General features: G+C 33.7%; 3 protein-coding genes across 6 annotated transcripts; all 3 read left to right on the top strand.

Moving 5' to 3' along the window:
- Window positions 244-1,422, top strand: LOC109326881 (protein EXORDIUM-like). Its single transcript, XM_019559762.1, has one exon. The coding sequence runs from the start codon at window positions 332-334 to the stop codon at window positions 1,256-1,258; it is 927 nt and encodes a 308-aa protein (XP_019415307.1). The 5' UTR covers window positions 244-331; the 3' UTR covers window positions 1,259-1,422.
- LOC109326880 (protein EXORDIUM-like 2) lies at window positions 5,737-6,814 on the top strand. The gene has a single exon (XM_019559761.1). The coding sequence runs from the start codon at window positions 5,852-5,854 to the stop codon at window positions 6,812-6,814; it is 963 nt and encodes a 320-aa protein (XP_019415306.1). The 5' UTR covers window positions 5,737-5,851.
- On the top strand, window positions 13,027-15,600 carry LOC109326959 (F-box protein FBW2-like). Of its 4 annotated transcripts, none has more exons than XM_019559908.1 (3): window positions 13,027-13,158; window positions 13,962-14,274; window positions 14,803-15,600. In XM_019559908.1, the coding sequence occupies exons 2-3, from the start codon at window positions 13,967-13,969 to the stop codon at window positions 15,452-15,454; spliced, it is 960 nt and encodes a 319-aa protein (XP_019415453.1). In that variant the 5' UTR covers window positions 13,027-13,158; window positions 13,962-13,966; the 3' UTR covers window positions 15,455-15,600. The 4 variants fall into 4 exon arrangements, with proteins under 4 accessions (XP_019415453.1, XP_019415455.1, XP_019415452.1 ...); XM_019559910.1 differs by having other exon boundaries at window positions 13,035-13,154; XM_019559907.1 differs by lacking the exon at window positions 13,027-13,158 and adding an exon at window positions 13,161-13,330.

Raw genomic sequence — 16,846 nt, forward strand, 5'->3', positions numbered from 1 at the left:
TAATGAAAAAATATATATAAAATTATAAATATTTAATTTTTTATTGATGTAAAATATTATGATTAGTTTGAGTCTTTGAGATATGCTTTGGGACAACAAATCTTTGTCCAACCACTTTCTAGGCACACAAAAAAATCACTGTCTCTTTCTTAGCAAGTTCCAGCACAGTGAAAATTAAAGCACTTTTTTTAATCAATTAAAATATACCCCCAACTGGGACCTATATATACCTATCTTCTCGGCACCCTCAATCCACAAAACAAAATTACAAGAGCTATTTGAGCTTCTTGATCCATTTAAAAAAATCAGATTGTTACCCAGTTGAGAAAAAATGGGCTTTTTCAAAATCTTCTTCTTGTTATGTTTATTTCAGCTTTCATTTGCTGCTAGAAATTTGAATGAGCTAGTTCAGGATCAGTCTCAGTTGCTTCATTACCACAATGGTCCTCTTCTATATGGTAAAATCTCTATAAACCTCATATATTATGGTAACTTCAAACCATCCCAAAAAGCTATAATCTCTGATTTCATCACCACCCTCTCATCCCAAACACCACAAAGCAACCAACCCTCTGTTGCCACGTGGTGGAAAACCACTGAAAAATACTACCACCTTACCTCAAAGAAAAACCCTTCACCTCTTTCCCTCTCACTGGGTAAACAGATTTATCAAAACTACACTCTTGGAAAATCGCTTACCAACAAAAATCTACTTCAGTTAGCTTCTAAAGGAGACCATAGAAACGCTATCAACGTTGTTCTTACATCTTCTGATGTAACGGTCGAAGCCTTTTGTTCCTCTCGATGTGGAACTCATGGGTCTTCAGGTTCAGCTATTATGGGAAAGAGTTACAAGTTCGCTTATATTTGGGTTGGTAACTCTGAAACTCAATGTCCTGGTCAATGTGCATGGCCATTTCACCAACCCATTTACGGGCCTCAAAACCCACCATTGGTTGCACCTAACAACGATGTTGGTGTTGACGGAATGGTGATTAATCTAGCTACACTATTGGCAGGAACCGTAACGAACCCATTTGGAAATGGTTACTTTCAGGGACCAGCTGAAGAACCATTAGAAGCTGCAACAGCATGTCCTGGGGTTTATGGGAAAGGTGCTTATCCGGGTTATGCTGGTGATTTGTTGGTGGACCCAACCACTGGTGCTAGCTACAATGCTAATGGTTCTAATGGGAGGAAGTATTTGCTTCCGGCTTTGTATGATCCTTCTACATCTTCTTGCTCTACGTTGGTGTAAAGGTTATTGTTGTTGCTGCTATGTTACAATTTGGGGAAGGGATAATAGATTGTACAAATAAGCGTTTTTGTAGCGTTAATTCATTTATTTGTTTATTTCTTTTTGCTTTTGCTGATTAATGATATTAAAGCAAATGTACTTCTGTTTGCTTTTAAATTATATTACTTGGATCAAAATCTGGTTTTCATTTCCGTCTTAGCTCATCATACTCGCTATAAGTTTATGTTTTGGACTGTCTTCCCATTTATAATTTTTTCATTCAATTAGGTAAGTGTTTAATCAGAATATGATATTTATATACTGTGTGTTGGTGTAAAGTTTTTTTACACACAATCTATCAATCATTTAAGGTTATTAAAAATTAATGATTGATGATGCAATAAGAAGGTGCATCAAACTTTTTCTCTTCAAGAAATAGCATAAGAGATGTATCCATACCCATGTTACTTATTAGTTAACTATGGTTTTGTCTATTCAATAGTTTTGTCTATTGATGATTCTAATAGCTAATTGATTGAAAACAGTATGTAGTATTGTAATGACTTCAACAGTAAAATATGTGGGTACAGTGGTCCTTTGTGGAATTCATGTATTGGTTGCTACTTGCTAGCTACCATTTACTAGGATCTGGTCCAATCTAGATACTGTAATATATTGCTAGTCATGTTCTTTTTTTTTCCAGTTTTGTAGAGCCTTTTCTTTTGCCTACAAATATAAAATTGCAAAAGCAATAGCAATGGCCATACTGGTGCATATCTGCAAAACATGTTCACACACAGAGAAATACCCGTTAGATTTTAAATGATACGTTTGAAGTGCCGTATCTTATTTCAAATTTTAGACCAATACTTAATAAATGTGTTTTATACAAATATATACATATGTTTGCTTTAAGGAAAGTTATAAATCAATAGATAGATCTTATGGAATTATGGATAGTAGTCGTCTTTTACTTCTTATTTAAATTTTTATGTGCAAAACCTCCTTAATTTAAAGCGTTTCTGTGCCAAAATGTAGAGCGTTTATTGCACGATTTTTGTAAGCATTTGTTGTAGTCATGTTTGAAACCACTTTTAAAAGGTAAGAAGTTGCTTCATTTTATCAAAACCACCATGACACTAACTTTGAAGGGAAGATCGATGCATTGTATATATAGAGCTAGTAGGCCTACTATCCAGCATGATAGGCGATATTTGGACCCACCTTAGTCATGAATTGAGCCTAAATTGAGCCATGTCAAATCCGATTGGATTGCCCAAGCTATTAACCATAGTTATAAGTGTTGATGGAAAAGATAACAAGGAAACATGGTTGCTTGTAAAAGGAGGGTAGGCCAACTTAAGAGGTTTCTTTATCAAAAATATTGTTCAAATGGCAGAGCCATCGGAATCTTCTTAAAGCAAGAAAGAAAGAATGAGAAAATTCATGAAAAGAAAGCTTCTTGATGAATCAAGAAGTATGAAAACTTTCTATATAGAATTGAGTTACAAGGAATAAATGATCACCATTTATATACTATAATGTCTAACTAATAACTAACTAGTTAATCGATTAATTAAACTCTTAATCAACTAACGAAAACAATATTACAATTAACAAACTGAAATTAACTAACAACTTTAACATCCCCTCAAGTTGGAATGTGTCAAGCATTCCAAGCTTGAAATGATTGCGATGAACACCACACATATTCTAATACATCCTCTTGCTGGTGAGCGAATCGTCGTCTCCCAATCTTGAAATCTGAATGTGAAACAATACTGACGCTTAACCACCATTTGGCAGAAACAATTTCATCAATGCTTAACCATCTTTTTGACAGAAGCACGCCAACCATAACAGATGAAAGAGAGAAATGAGATGAACCTTAATCTTGATCTTTTATGTTGCTTCAATGAGGAAAAAATTACACACTATAATGTTGTGTGTTTAATGAGATACCAAATGGTGGATTTGGATACATATTTTCACATGATCAAATCAGTCACCAACTTCCGTACACCATCATCTAAGTCACCTCCATGAATGTGAAACCAACCTTTTTTAGAGCCATGAACGAAATAATGATTCTTTGTTGAATCTTGGAATGATAGAAGTATAAACGGAAGCCATCAAAACAATAATTATGGTTCTGATATCATGTTAAAATGGTAGAGTCATGCATGAATCTTGATAAAGCAAGAAAGAAAGAATGAGAAAATTCATAAAAAGAAAGCTTCTTGATGAATCAAGAAGTATGAGAGTAAATAAAAACTTTCTATATAGAATTAAGTTACAAGGAATAAGGGATCACCCTTTATATACTACAACGCCTAACTAATAACTAACTAGTTAATCGATTAATTAAACTCTTAATCGATTAATGAAAATAATATTACAACTAACAAACTGAAATAAACTAACAATTTTAATAAATATTGATGGAAAAATTAAAAATACTCAAAACATATAAGGATGTAGATTGTTTATCGATTTTACATTAACTTTTTATTTCAATTGGAAAGATTATTAAACCAAATCGACTTCTAAACATAAGTTTTTCTCACAAACCAAACCGACTTCTGAAGTTTTCTTAAAATCTGTTGGGAAATTGGTTAAAGTCAAGTCAATTAAACATAGGTGAAAACAAAAACAATATAGGTGGTTAGGAAGATAACATGTCTCAAATAGACTTCCCAACTACATAACAAACGGATTTTGGTAATTTTTGTTTAACCAAACAAATTTTGATCAATTTTCGTTTTCTTAGCTATATTTAAGTTATTTTTGTCTTTACTAGAATTCTCAAAATTAAACATGTCCTCATGTAGCAAAGAGAACAATTTAGATTAAATCTCACTCTACTTTCGTGTTTATCATTTGGTCATATTCTCCTCGTTGTTTATCGACATTGAGCAGGCATAAAGAATCGAGATTCCCATAAAAAGTTTAGAGAATCCATATACTACTTTGAATTTTTAATATCTATACACTGACATTGTAAGTATTTTTTACATTGTAAATCATCAACTATTAATTAATTAACTATCAAACAAAAATAATACAATTAAATGTTAGATAATGTGCTGATAGTGTAAAAAACTTTGCAATGTTCCTACACATATTTTAAACTCCACTCCTTCACCCACCTATCAAACTCAAAAACCAGTTGAAAAAACTCCCCTGGTTATAATTTTAGTGATGTCTACTAAAATATCTAATAAATATTTATAGAATTTTTAATAGATTAATATAGATATTAATTTTTAGTTGCTTTTAAACTTATATAATATTTAAAAATTTAACAAGGCATTACATCATTTTACCCTACCATTGGTGCTTTAATATAAAGTTTTTTAAGAAGTGGGAAACTTTGCAAACTAAATCATGCATTTATAGGTAAAAAACAATCTAAACTATCAATCCTGATAAGGATCGACTATCCTAAACCGTATCTCAAACTATATTATGACTAATAATCTAGATATATAAACCCGACTTACGGGTGCACATATTGCCACCCTATTCGTGCCGGGTAAGCTATTGTGAAAGAATTTCTTATGGAACCTTTGTGAAAGATTAGTAAGGTGAAATTTTGTGACAATCTGGAATGTTACAGAGAAACAAACACGTATTGTTAATATGAAGTCGCAAAAAAGTCACTTTTTATGAAGTTGAAATGTTAACAATCTGTGTACAAGTAGTGACTACTGACTAGTGATTAAAACTATTTAGTACTGATTTATTAATCCGCGTTGCCAGTTTCATTGTGGGCCTAATATTCCCTGTCCTTGTGTTTATTTTATTTTATTTGTCTGGTTTTTGCTTAATAAGTGTTCTTCAATGAGGCTGAATAGTTGGGTACTTCACACTGAATACTCAACCTTTTTCCTTAACTTACTAGTGATTGTAATTAGCAATTGGTTTACGTCATAGTTAATGTTTTATATTTTATTTATTGTGTATATCCAATAGAAAACAAATACTGTGACTATATACATTTATCGGTTATAGAATCTCAGTTCTCATTGCTAAGGAAGGCCTTTCCCTTGATTATGTCTCTTCCAACATTGATTTTCGTATAGCATATTGACATTAAATAAATACAAATTTGTAGTTAATAAGTTGAAAATGTATGATTATTCATATAGGGTAATAATGATTGATTACCATGCAAAAATGAAAGTGGTGTGCGACCACAATATTGCTATCTCAATCCAAAAGAGGATGATCTGAGAGTGAAGTAATCAAGCATGCAAGTATATTCGCTCCTGTCAAGTGTGTTCATCAAGCCTAAGCTGTTCCCACAAGTTAATATCAAACCATTCACTTTCAATATTATATTTTCTTCTCACTATACCAATATAGTACATTGTAAAGAAAAACTAATGGATATCATATTTTTATAATGATAAGTCAATTCTTATCTTATATTTCCATTACAAAATAAGCAACAGTTTAAGTTTTTTTGGGGTTATATAAATACCCCTTTGAAGTTCAACTTCATGACCTAACCTCCAAACCTCAAAATCGATTCTACATAGTTTACAGTGTCTATCTTCATTTCTCCCTCATACTCAAACCCGCAATAATAAGTTGTTTCAACAAACACAAATGGAACTTACCAACACTTTCACTCTCACATTTCTTCTTACTACCTTCATTTTCTTCTTACCTGTACTCTCAAACCCTCCTCCAAAAGCCACACCCTTCAAACGCATGTTGGCATTGGTTCAGCAAGAACCTGTTATTCTCAAATACCACAATGGTCCATTGTTAAAGGGAAACGTCACCGTTTCTCTCCATTGGTACGGTCACTTCACACCAACCCAACGTTCCATAATCATAGACTTCATCCAATCCCTTAACTCCTCTTCCGCTACCCACCAACACCGCCATCCTCCGTCTCCCTCCGCCTTCTCGTGGTGGCAAACCACCGCTACGTATAGGGGAGGTCCATGCACCCTCACCGTAGGTGATCAAACCCTAGACGACAACTACTCCTTAGGAAAATCAATCAAAACGACAGAACTAATCTCCCTCGCTTCAAAACCCAAAAAAACAAGTAATAGTAACAAAATCCATGTTGTGCTAACTGCTTCTGACGTTGAAGTTGAAGATTTCTGCATGAACCAATGCGGGACCCACTTACCGGGTCGGGTCGAGAAAGGAAAAACTGTTTACGCGTGGGTGGGTAATCCGGTGAGTCAGTGTCCCGGTGAATGCGCGTGGCCGTTTCATCAACCTCTGTACGGACCACAGTCACCGCCGTTAGTTGCTCCTAACGGCGACGTTGGGGTTGACGGAATGGTGATTAGTTTGGCGACGGTTCTGGCTGGAGCGGTGACGAACCCGTTCAGTAATGGTTACTACCAAGGAGTGGAGAGTGCGCCGTTGGAGGCGGTGTCGGCGTGCACCGGAATATTCGGAAAAGGAGCGTATCCGGGTTTTCCGGGTAATGTTTTGGTAGATAACACAAATGGGGCTAGTTACAACGCCGTCGGTGTCAGTGGTCGTAAGTTTTTGTTGCCGGCGATGTGGGACCCTCTTACCTCTACGTGCAAGACACTTGTCTGAAAAACCAAAGTTCAGTTTCCTTGTGTGAATGTTTATATGACATTACTTTAATTTTGTTGTATGAATGAAACAAAGAAAGAAAGAAGATTTTTTCACTTAAGGATATCTTTACACAAGTGTTTTTTTTCCTGGGTTAATGTTATTTTATCAGCAATAATGTTGTTTTATGCAAAGAAATTAGAAGTGGGTTGTATTTTGTTTGGTAGGAGACTGGGAGTGTGATATATAAAGTTGGAATAAGTGTATGATACATAAATGTGAATGTGGTATTATATGGATGATAATATATTATGAGTGTATAATTAAGTTAACTATATTTATGTGTGGAAAAACTAGAAATAATTCTGGTAAATCATAGAGTTTGGGAGTGCATTTTTTGTTTACCTGTATGTTTGAGATCTTTTAAGGCCTTTTTCTTGGTGAGACTTTTGTTTAAACTATTAAGTACACTAACTACCCTAACAAAAACTAACTAACTACAACTAACCTTTTATTCTTATAAGCTAATCACTAGAGTTAGAACTAACTCAATCATACAATCTTACATATTCACATACACTATTATTTACATAATACAATATATTTCAACAGTCTCCCTCAAGCAAGAGAGTGAAAATTTTGAACTCTCAGTTTGAAATTAATTTGAAGCAATAACAATGATTAACCATTCATGACAGAAGCTATATCATCAAACGCTTAACTATTCATAAGTAGAAGCTATATATTTGCTTAACCACTATGGACAGAAACTACCCATCCAATGTTTAATCATCTATAACAGAAGTTATATCTGAGCTTAACCATCATGGACAGAAACGAACCAACCATTGATGATGAAAGAGAGAGAACGGATCAGAATTTTGATCCTAATGAGATGCTTCAATGACGTGAAAACAAACTATAATAATGTTGTGTGTTTATGATAGGGGTGAACAAAATAGAGTATGAATGAAATTGAGGTAATTAATAATAGGCAAATGACACATTTTTGCATAGTAAACATCACAAAACTAAAAGAACTGTCCAAGATAAGCCCAAAGGATAATCAGAAGTGATCATTCATCACACTATGATCGCTGAACAATCTAAATCCAAAGGTGTGATAGAAGTCAACAACAACACCTCAGTTATCAATTCTGGTGAGATTCAAGAAGACCGTGAAGTTGCATATGAAGATAAATCATATCCTGTTATCATCATACCAAAACATGAAGTTGGAAATATAACCTTTTAGAGTCTCCAAGTATAGCTTTGTTAAAGCAATTCTGGAAGAAGCAAGAAACAAAGTGCAACACTACAATCCTCCCATATACAATTATATTGGTTCAGCATGGAAAATTTGAGGAGAATGTAGGTCCAAGAAACAAGACTTCAATTCTCTCTTACATGACTAATATCTATACGGCCTTTGTAGTATGCTTAATCATTTGTGAGCCACCCTTGTAACTTGCTAAGTCATTAGAAGTTAATGACCACACAAAAATTTGTGCCTATAATACTGTGGAACTCCATTGATGAATAAAATGGAGCCAAGAAATATTAATAGGAGACCAATTGGGACTAAGATCAAATCAAGAACCTTCTTTTTCATTTAAAAGTGATGTGTGAGAATGATGAGGGGAAGAAAAATATACACAACGGTAACAAAAATATGGCACGCAGAGAATAGATTATAAGAATGAATCTAATATACTATCAATCTTCCATTTTTTTTTGGGTTGTGAGAAAAGATGAAAGAATGAAGATAGCACAAGTGCAACATGGATGTTGCCTTGTGAGTATGGAAAGAGAGAAAATTGGTGGTTGCTTTGCAAGGAAACCTCCAGCCATTCTTTCCATTCTTTGACTTGCTCTAACTCAAAATCTTGCTTCATTCCAGTTAGACACCCCCTATTGCGATTAGAAACAACATACACAAAATGCAGAAGAACAATCACATAGAAGTAGAAGTGCAAACTCCAATTTCTTTGTTGAATCTTAGAAGATGGAGTTATAAGTGGATGCTACCAAAATAATAATTATGCTATGATACCATGTTAAAATGTGGTAATAAAGCTTTCTATATTGAATTGAGTTGATTGAATTGCAAAATTACATTGAATCATTTATATAAAGGATAGAAAAACTAACTATACTAACCAAACTAACTAACTAACCACTCAACTATTTTAACATCCCCGCAAGCTGGAATGTATTAAACATTCCAAGCTTGAAATAATTGTGTTGAACACAATGATATACTCTAATACCTCTTCCTGCTGGGGAGTGAATCTTCATCTCCCAGTCTTGAAATCTGAATATGAAGCAACACTGACGCTTAACTATCATAGGTAGAAGCAAATTCATCCAAAGTTTAACCATCTATTTTGACAAAAGCTTAACCAACCAAACCAACCATAATAGATGAAAGAGAGAAAATAAAATGAACCTTAATCTTGATCTTAATATGTTGCTTCAAAGAAGAAGAAAAATTATAAACTTTAACAATGTTGTGTGCTTAATGAGATAGAGAGGTAAAGAAAATAAAGTATTATAGAAAAGAGATAATTGGGGACCATATTGTTAACTAATGATGGAATGAATTTCATCTTATTATTTTCTCATTCTTATGTTTCTGGATCTACTCGATCATTGCTTGCATTATTGTTCAATACAACTGCTAAATCCAAATGAGCAATAGAAGTTCCAAGACCATTAGCACGAGACAATTGTGCACCAAATGTTGGAGACACCTTGCATGGCTTGCTTTGTTGCTGCCAAAGTCAACATCACTCTCAAGCCTCAAAGAACATTAGCACCATGTAATATTCCAACAACAATGTGCCCAAGAAAAGCAAAGAATCTTGATTAAATTCTCCAACCAAGGAAAGGCACATACTCCTTGAGAAATTGATCTTTATTGAAGACATCTAATTGATGTACACTTTCAATATCTTGAGATTTTAAACCATGCCAAGGCAAGGCTGATAATATATACAAACTTTTCATGCACTTTGTAGTGGGATCAGCAAGATGAAAAAGGTAGCTAGTGGTTTTGTTTTCCATAGCTCTAACTCCTCAGATGCAAGAAAACAACAGTAAAGTAAATCAATGTTGATTGATGAAAAATACAATCTTCTTGATTTTATAGTTGTATTGTTAGCATGAAATAGGGGTGAGCAGGACCCGGCCCCACCCGCTCACCCAGCACGGCCCGTTCATGATCGGGTCCGAATAGGGTCGGGTCTGATCGAGTCTAGGGTCGGGTTCCAAAAATAGACACAATCAATATTTAGGGTCGGGTAGGGACCAAGCATGACTTGGCTCGTCCCGCTCCAGGGTCACTCGCTCATCATGTTTGTATGTGTTTCTACTCAAATATGTATAGAGTAATGATACTCTTTTGGTCAAAAGTATCATTTATTCTTTAACTTTACCATAATATATACATGATTAATAATACATATATACATATATCATTTTATATATAAACCTACGTATTCATAATAATTAATAATACTAAGAAGTCTTTATGCATTATATTTAATCGGGTCTAGGGTCGGATCGGGTTTAAAGGTTGACCCGGTCGCTATTTAGGGTCGAGTTAGCTTCGGGTCTAGGACCAGGTTCGGGTTCAAAAAAGTGACCCGACCAATATTTAGGGTCGGGTAAGGACAAGTGTTAACCCGTCTCAACCCGGCTCATGCTCACCTCTAGCATGAAATGTGTATGTTGAGATGAAAATCTAATACACTGCATCATAAAAGAATGGCACTCCCTTATCTTCAAAGAAGAAGAATGAAGTTGCAGCAAATTCATCTCCATGTGATACATTATTGGAAGCCATGAATGAGAATAATGATTCTCTGTTGAATCTTGGAATGATGGAAGTATAAGTGGAAGCGATCAAAACAATAATTATTGCTCTGATATCAGGTTAAGAATCAAGAGCGGAAATAAGATATGAATTTCATCATTGAATGAATGAATTGAAAATTAAATTGATTAAATACAAAATTACAATAAATATAAAGAATGGAAAAACTAACTAACATAACAAAAACTAAGTAACCATTTTATTCTTATAAGCTAATCACTATATTTAGAACTAACTCAATCATACAATCTCACATATTCACATACACTATTATTTACATGATACAAAATATTTCAACATCAATTGTTTATCCAATCACGCATCGATATATCATGAAACATCTTTGAGTTATTCTACATCTTTACTTTTATTTTCTCAGTATATGTCCATTCACATTACACAACATTGAAAACCCAATTATTGATGTGAGTAATGTTGTATGTACATAGAAGATATTAACACACCTTCTCGGGAAAATAAGAAAGAGAAAAATCAGAATGTAAAATCTTATTATTCCTCTTTTATTTATTTCTTCTAAAGAGAAATTTGTCAATGTTTAATGTAGATAGCTCTTTCTTTATGCTCCTTTTTCCAATATAAAAAAATCTACTAGCCAAAAATGAAAGAGGTTAACTTAAGTGGAATGGTTCCATGGGGGAAACTAGTAATTAAATGGTAAGGTTGAAAGCATTGTTTATTTGTCATGTGTGTCATTCAAGGCATAAGCCTATGTTTTTTTCTGGCTGGATCACATTTCCATTCAAGCTGTTCAATTCCAAAAAATGAAAAGCCCATCTAGCTCCTATCTTATCTTCATCTCCACCTTGTTACCATGGAATCTATGACACCATGAACTCTAAAAAAGCAAATGGACATTCACAAAATCTAAAAATTTAGCATTTTTCAACATGGGTTTGCCAAGACAGGAAAGAAAAATAAATTAAACTGAAAAGAAACAGGAGAAGTTTTTAGAGGAAAAATATAAGGGATTATGGGAACACAAATTGGTGTAAAATTGATGGGGATGAAATCATATATAAAATTAGAATAATATTATATCATCCTACCCATAAGAAAGTAACACATGTAATTTATAAACCAATCATTAATTAATAAAGTCTCATCTTATGATATATAATTTTCTTATAAGTAGGAGAACTAGTAGGGGAATTGAAGAAGATAATATAGCATTTTCCATAAAATTATAGATTATTGGGCCTTTTCCACCGACAAGCCCACCATTTTTTCCCTCAATTAATTGTATAAGTAGCTAAAACTTATTACACTATATCAAGTAAATTCTAGTGATCCATATGTAGGGATGGCAACGGGCATGGGTAGTAGCTACTCGTTACCCATTTTAAAATAGGATAACATTATTCATACCCGCCCGTATTCGTACGGGTATTCGCGAGTATTTTTGAGTACCGTGGGTATAACGAGTACCCGCGAGTTTCCTATATTATAAATGATTTTTTTAATTTTTTACTTCTCTTATGTTTCAAATAAGATGAAACTTAATTATTTTTGTACCTTTTGATTGAATATTTGACAAAAAATGTTAAATTTATTGGTGTTTTCTATTTGTGTGATTTTTTGTTCTCATTTCCTTAACAAAAAATATATATTTTCTTTGTAAAACATGTGTTTCTACACATGTAATAATATTTGTAGGGTGTTTCAGCACCAAACTCATATGTAAACAAAGTAAAAGGAAAAAATGTACTTATTGTAATGAATGTTAAAAAATATAATTTTTATTTTAATTAAATACAATATATTAGTCATATAAATAATGGGTACCCACTGACACGGGTACAATAATACCCGTACCCGCCTATATGTAGTACGAATATTTTTAAAAACTCATTTATAAAACCCGCTGGTACCCGTTTGTGACCAATACTCGTGTCTGTACGAGTTTTACTTACGGGTACCTACGGGTATGAGTTTTTTTGCCATCGCTATCTATAAGTGGGTAAATGAAAGGTACTATAATGTTTGTCTTGGTAAAAAGTTTGAAAAGGGAGAACAAAAACATGCATTTAATACAATAATGAAATATAAAAGATAAACTAGTTTTGTCTGACAATTCCCAAGCAAAACCTTTTCTTTTTACTCTCATTTGAAGCACTTTTGCGGAGACAAGGAGTTTGTGAGTATTCCGGTAATAAAACATTAATATATAAATTATACGTATAAAAATTTACACACCATCACTACATTATTTTAGTTTATCATTATTTCCGCTCATATTTTATCCTTTTAGGCTTTTACTCTCATTTATTTTCCTCTACCTCTATATACATAAAGAAACACTCCACAAAGTACTCATTTTTTGGTTCAAAGTAGTGTTATTTGTACCCTTGCAACACTTCATAAACTATTTTGGCCTTTTTCAAGTGTTCACTCTACACGTACCCTTGCTTTGGTTCTGTGTCTTTACTCTTGTGACAAGTTGTTGTACTCAACCTTGAAGGGTAGGTAGGTGTGTACCCTTACCCTTGTTACTGCTTCTAGCTTTCTCTCCCTTCACTTATTTCTCATCTTTCTCTTTCCTTTTCCTGGTTCATGTGCCGGATTAACCGGTCACCACTTCCATAATTCAGGTCCTAGAAGATTCGCACTGATAAATCTCCTATCTTTTTGTTGCATGTGATGTGGGTCATTTCTCTTCTCTCTCTTTTCCTCTGATTACTTTGGATACTGAGTACCTTAAAAAAATGAACTTTCAATCTGGGAATTCTTTATTTATTACTCTAGATTTCCTATTTTGAAACTAAAAGTTTGTTTTTTTAGCAAATGGTGGGTTTTTATTTTGTTAGCATTTCCCCAAGCTTATAGTAGCTCTTTGTTTGTGAGAGAGAAAAAGCTCTGGGATTTATGTTTTCTCTTTAGTGTCAGGAAAAAAATGTTCTTGCATTTTCTATATTTTGTCAGGGGAAAATGTTCTGGCATTTATGATTCTCTCAACCTCATAACTTAGTGAGATGAACATGTAAATCTGAGATTTTTTTATTTAATATTATCCTAGGTTCATCAAGTTTAATTTGGTGCCATTCAAAACAAACTTCCTTTACCAGTTGTTCAAAGAATGCGTTGCTTGAATTTGAACAATTCATTTTTATGTTTGTGAAAGATATTTCGGTGTATGTATGTGTAATATGTGTGAATGTGGTTATTTAATATGCCTTATGTTTTCTTTTTCTATGAAGAGTTCTATTCCTTATTTTAGTGGTTTTAATATGCAGATGCTTATACTAAAAAGTGCAAAATTTTATTCTTTTGTAGATTGGATGGGAGGGGTATCTGATCTTCCAAATTGGGATGAATTGATTCCTGATGCACTAGGTGTAATATTCACCAAACTTTCTCTTCAGGAGAGAGTGACTGTGATCCCCAGGGTATGCAAATCATGGGCTAAAGCAGTAACTGGACCTTACTGCTGGCAAGAGATAGACATTAACGAGTGGAGCAACGGTTGCAAGCCTGACAAACTCGACCGGATGCTTGAGATGCTGATCACAAGAAGTTGTGGATCCCTCAAGAAGCTGTGTGTTTCTGATGTCCAAACTGAGAAGATTTTCACTTTAATTGCCGAAAAGTAAGCTGAACTGCGCGATTTCTATTTACAACGATCCCTTAGTTTGAGTTACTGCAGTTTTGAGGAGATATTGAGATAATGTAGATTAATATTTTACTGATTATTATGCTAGCTAAATTGGTTAATTGTCTAAAAGTAGGGTATAAAGTGGACACTCCTTTTTTAATGTTTAAAATGCTGCCGATTTATATTAAGGTAGTGTTCGGTTGACATGTCAGGACAAAACGGAGTAGAACATGTGTTATGTACTGTATTTGGTGTATTCAGTAAACATAATGCAACAAGTGATACAATTTGGTTCCACTGAAAAACTGCAAAACATCATGTTTCTTCTATTCCATCATGTTATTTCGGCACACTAACTAGTCCTTTATTCAATCAGTATGGTGATATTCACATTATATCAATACATTTCTATTGGACTAGAAGAAAACAAAATTGGTTTACTACTAGAATTAATGAAGACAGTATTAGCTAGCTCCTTTTTAGCAATTCTTCTTATATGGTATGCTTTCACTCTTTTGCTAGTGCCTGCTCCCTCCGGACATTGCGATTGCCTAGGTGTGGTATGAGTGATTCCATTATGGGACAAATTGCTGGAAGGCTTTCTATGATTTCTTTCCTGGATGTGAGCTACTGTATTAAAATTGGTGCCCGTGCTTTAGAGATAGCCGGCAAGAATTGCTTAGTGCTAGAAGGGTTGTGTAGGAACATGCATCCATTAGATACTGCAGGCAAGCCCTTACAAGACGACGAAGCGTATGCAATTGCCTCCACTATGCCTAAGCTCAAGCATCTTGAACTGGCTTACCATGTAATTAGCACTTCCGGTGTTCTTAAAATACTTTCAAACTGTCCCAAGCTTGAATTTTTAGATCAAAGGGGATGTTGGGGTGTCACACTGGACAACATGTTTGTAAAGCAGAAATACCCGAAACTGAAAGTTTTAGGGCCTTTTGTTCTCGACACTTATGGCAATGATGCTTGGGATGATTACTCAGATATATCAGATTCTTCCGAGTGGGACTTCGTTGATGGTGGCATGGGCGAATACGATGTCGTTGACAGTGACAGTAATGATGGTATGTGGGATGATGAAGGAAGGCTTGATGATGAGCTTCAGTTCAGGTTTTATGAAGGGATAGAAGATGCAGGAATGTATTGGCCTCCTTCTCCATAAGTTGTATTGCTTCTGAATTACCTTGCTTTTTCTTCTACTTTATGTAACTAATGCTTCTACTCTATAGACTTATGTATGCATATTGTGTATTTCTATGAAAATGAAGAACTGGCATGCTCTTTCTATCATAACTGAATAACCTTTTACCTTTTATAGCCTATGTTATATTTACTAGTACACCTTATCTTATAAATTGTTTTGGGCTAATCATGGATATTTCTCCTCTTATTGAGTGGGATGAGAAACAAAATTAATGTCAGGAACAAGGCAATTTTTATCATTTCATTCTGATTTGAGCATCATAATTATTTCCCCCCCTAAGATTGTCCTTAGTTTTTGATAGGTCTATTGATTGGGGTGAGAAGTAAAATTAATAGATTGAGGGAGTAGGATGTAGTTATTATATTCTTTTCTAAAGTTTAGGGCATCTAAACGTTTTTCAGTAAGATTTATATATAGTGAGTATAATATATATTTATTTGTATTACTTTTATTGAAAAGTGAATGATAATACAATGATTGTATATAAAATTTATATATTATTAGTACATATATTTTTTTCTCGGATTTTTAGTTGAAACATTTTTTTACCAAATGTGGATAGATGTGCACAAATCTAATGTGCAGTAAATATTATCCATTGATGTGCACGCATTATCCAGTCATTTACGTTCTGCTGACATAGAAAAGATTCGATGTGAAACAATTTGATTCCCTGGGCCAAGGGGAAGAGTAAAAACTTGGTGAAGGGAAAGGGAAAAGAGCAATTTCATTGGTTTCATATATTAGAGGCAGAGCCTCAACTTATGAATGGAGAAGGTTAAAAAATAAGAACCTTTGACATTCGGTTATAATAATGTTTTTACTTGAAAATATATGCTTAACAGAATCATAGAATAAGTTTTGTAAGTTTTTTTTGTATTACCAACAATATTTTTTTACCCTTTTGATTGAGTAATTAATCTTTTTCGGGTATGTGATTATCCTTCTCTCAACTAGTGTCGCTTTACACCACTAAACCAATATGTTATTGTTTTTTCTTAAGATTATTTCTAAATTTTATTGGTGCATTAAATTACTCTAGATATGATTTGAATGAAGTGAAAGCAAGCACTATTGGAGCATAAATATACCTAGCATCTACAATATTTTAAAAGTGGTCAATTAATATTTTAAAACTTTAAAGAGGGTAACAATGTAACATTATTGAAGCATAAATATACCTATCACCTAAGATTCTATAAAGGAGGACCCGTGAATGAATTTTTAAATCCATGGTTTTGCTGCTTCCACTTCATGAAACATGTATAAGTTGGTAAAGGAATAGTACTTATTTTATCTGAGTTGTTGACTTACTACAAACTTTCTCTTAATAAAGTTAGGGGTATAGAA

This window comes from Lupinus angustifolius, chromosome LG14 (genome assembly GCF_001865875.1).
Source record: "Lupinus angustifolius cultivar Tanjil chromosome LG14, LupAngTanjil_v1.0, whole genome shotgun sequence".
Taxonomy (NCBI): domain Eukaryota; kingdom Viridiplantae; phylum Streptophyta; class Magnoliopsida; order Fabales; family Fabaceae; genus Lupinus; species Lupinus angustifolius.

Bases quoted from the DNA above. Each gene is read 5' to 3' on its own strand.
- LOC109326881 (XM_019559762.1), top strand. From the start codon at position 332: ATGGGCTTTTTCAAAATCTTCTTCTTGTTATGTTTATTTCAGCTTTCA.
- LOC109326959 (XM_019559908.1), top strand. From the start codon at position 13,967: ATGGGAGGGGTATCTGATCTTCCAAATTGGGATGAATTGATTCCTGAT. The intron at 14,275-14,802 runs GTAAGCTGAACT...CTCTTTTGCTAG, and splicing joins TTCACTTTAATTGCCGAAAA to TGCCTGCTCCCTCCGGACAT.
- LOC109326880 (XM_019559761.1), top strand. From the start codon at position 5,852: ATGGAACTTACCAACACTTTCACTCTCACATTTCTTCTTACTACCTTC.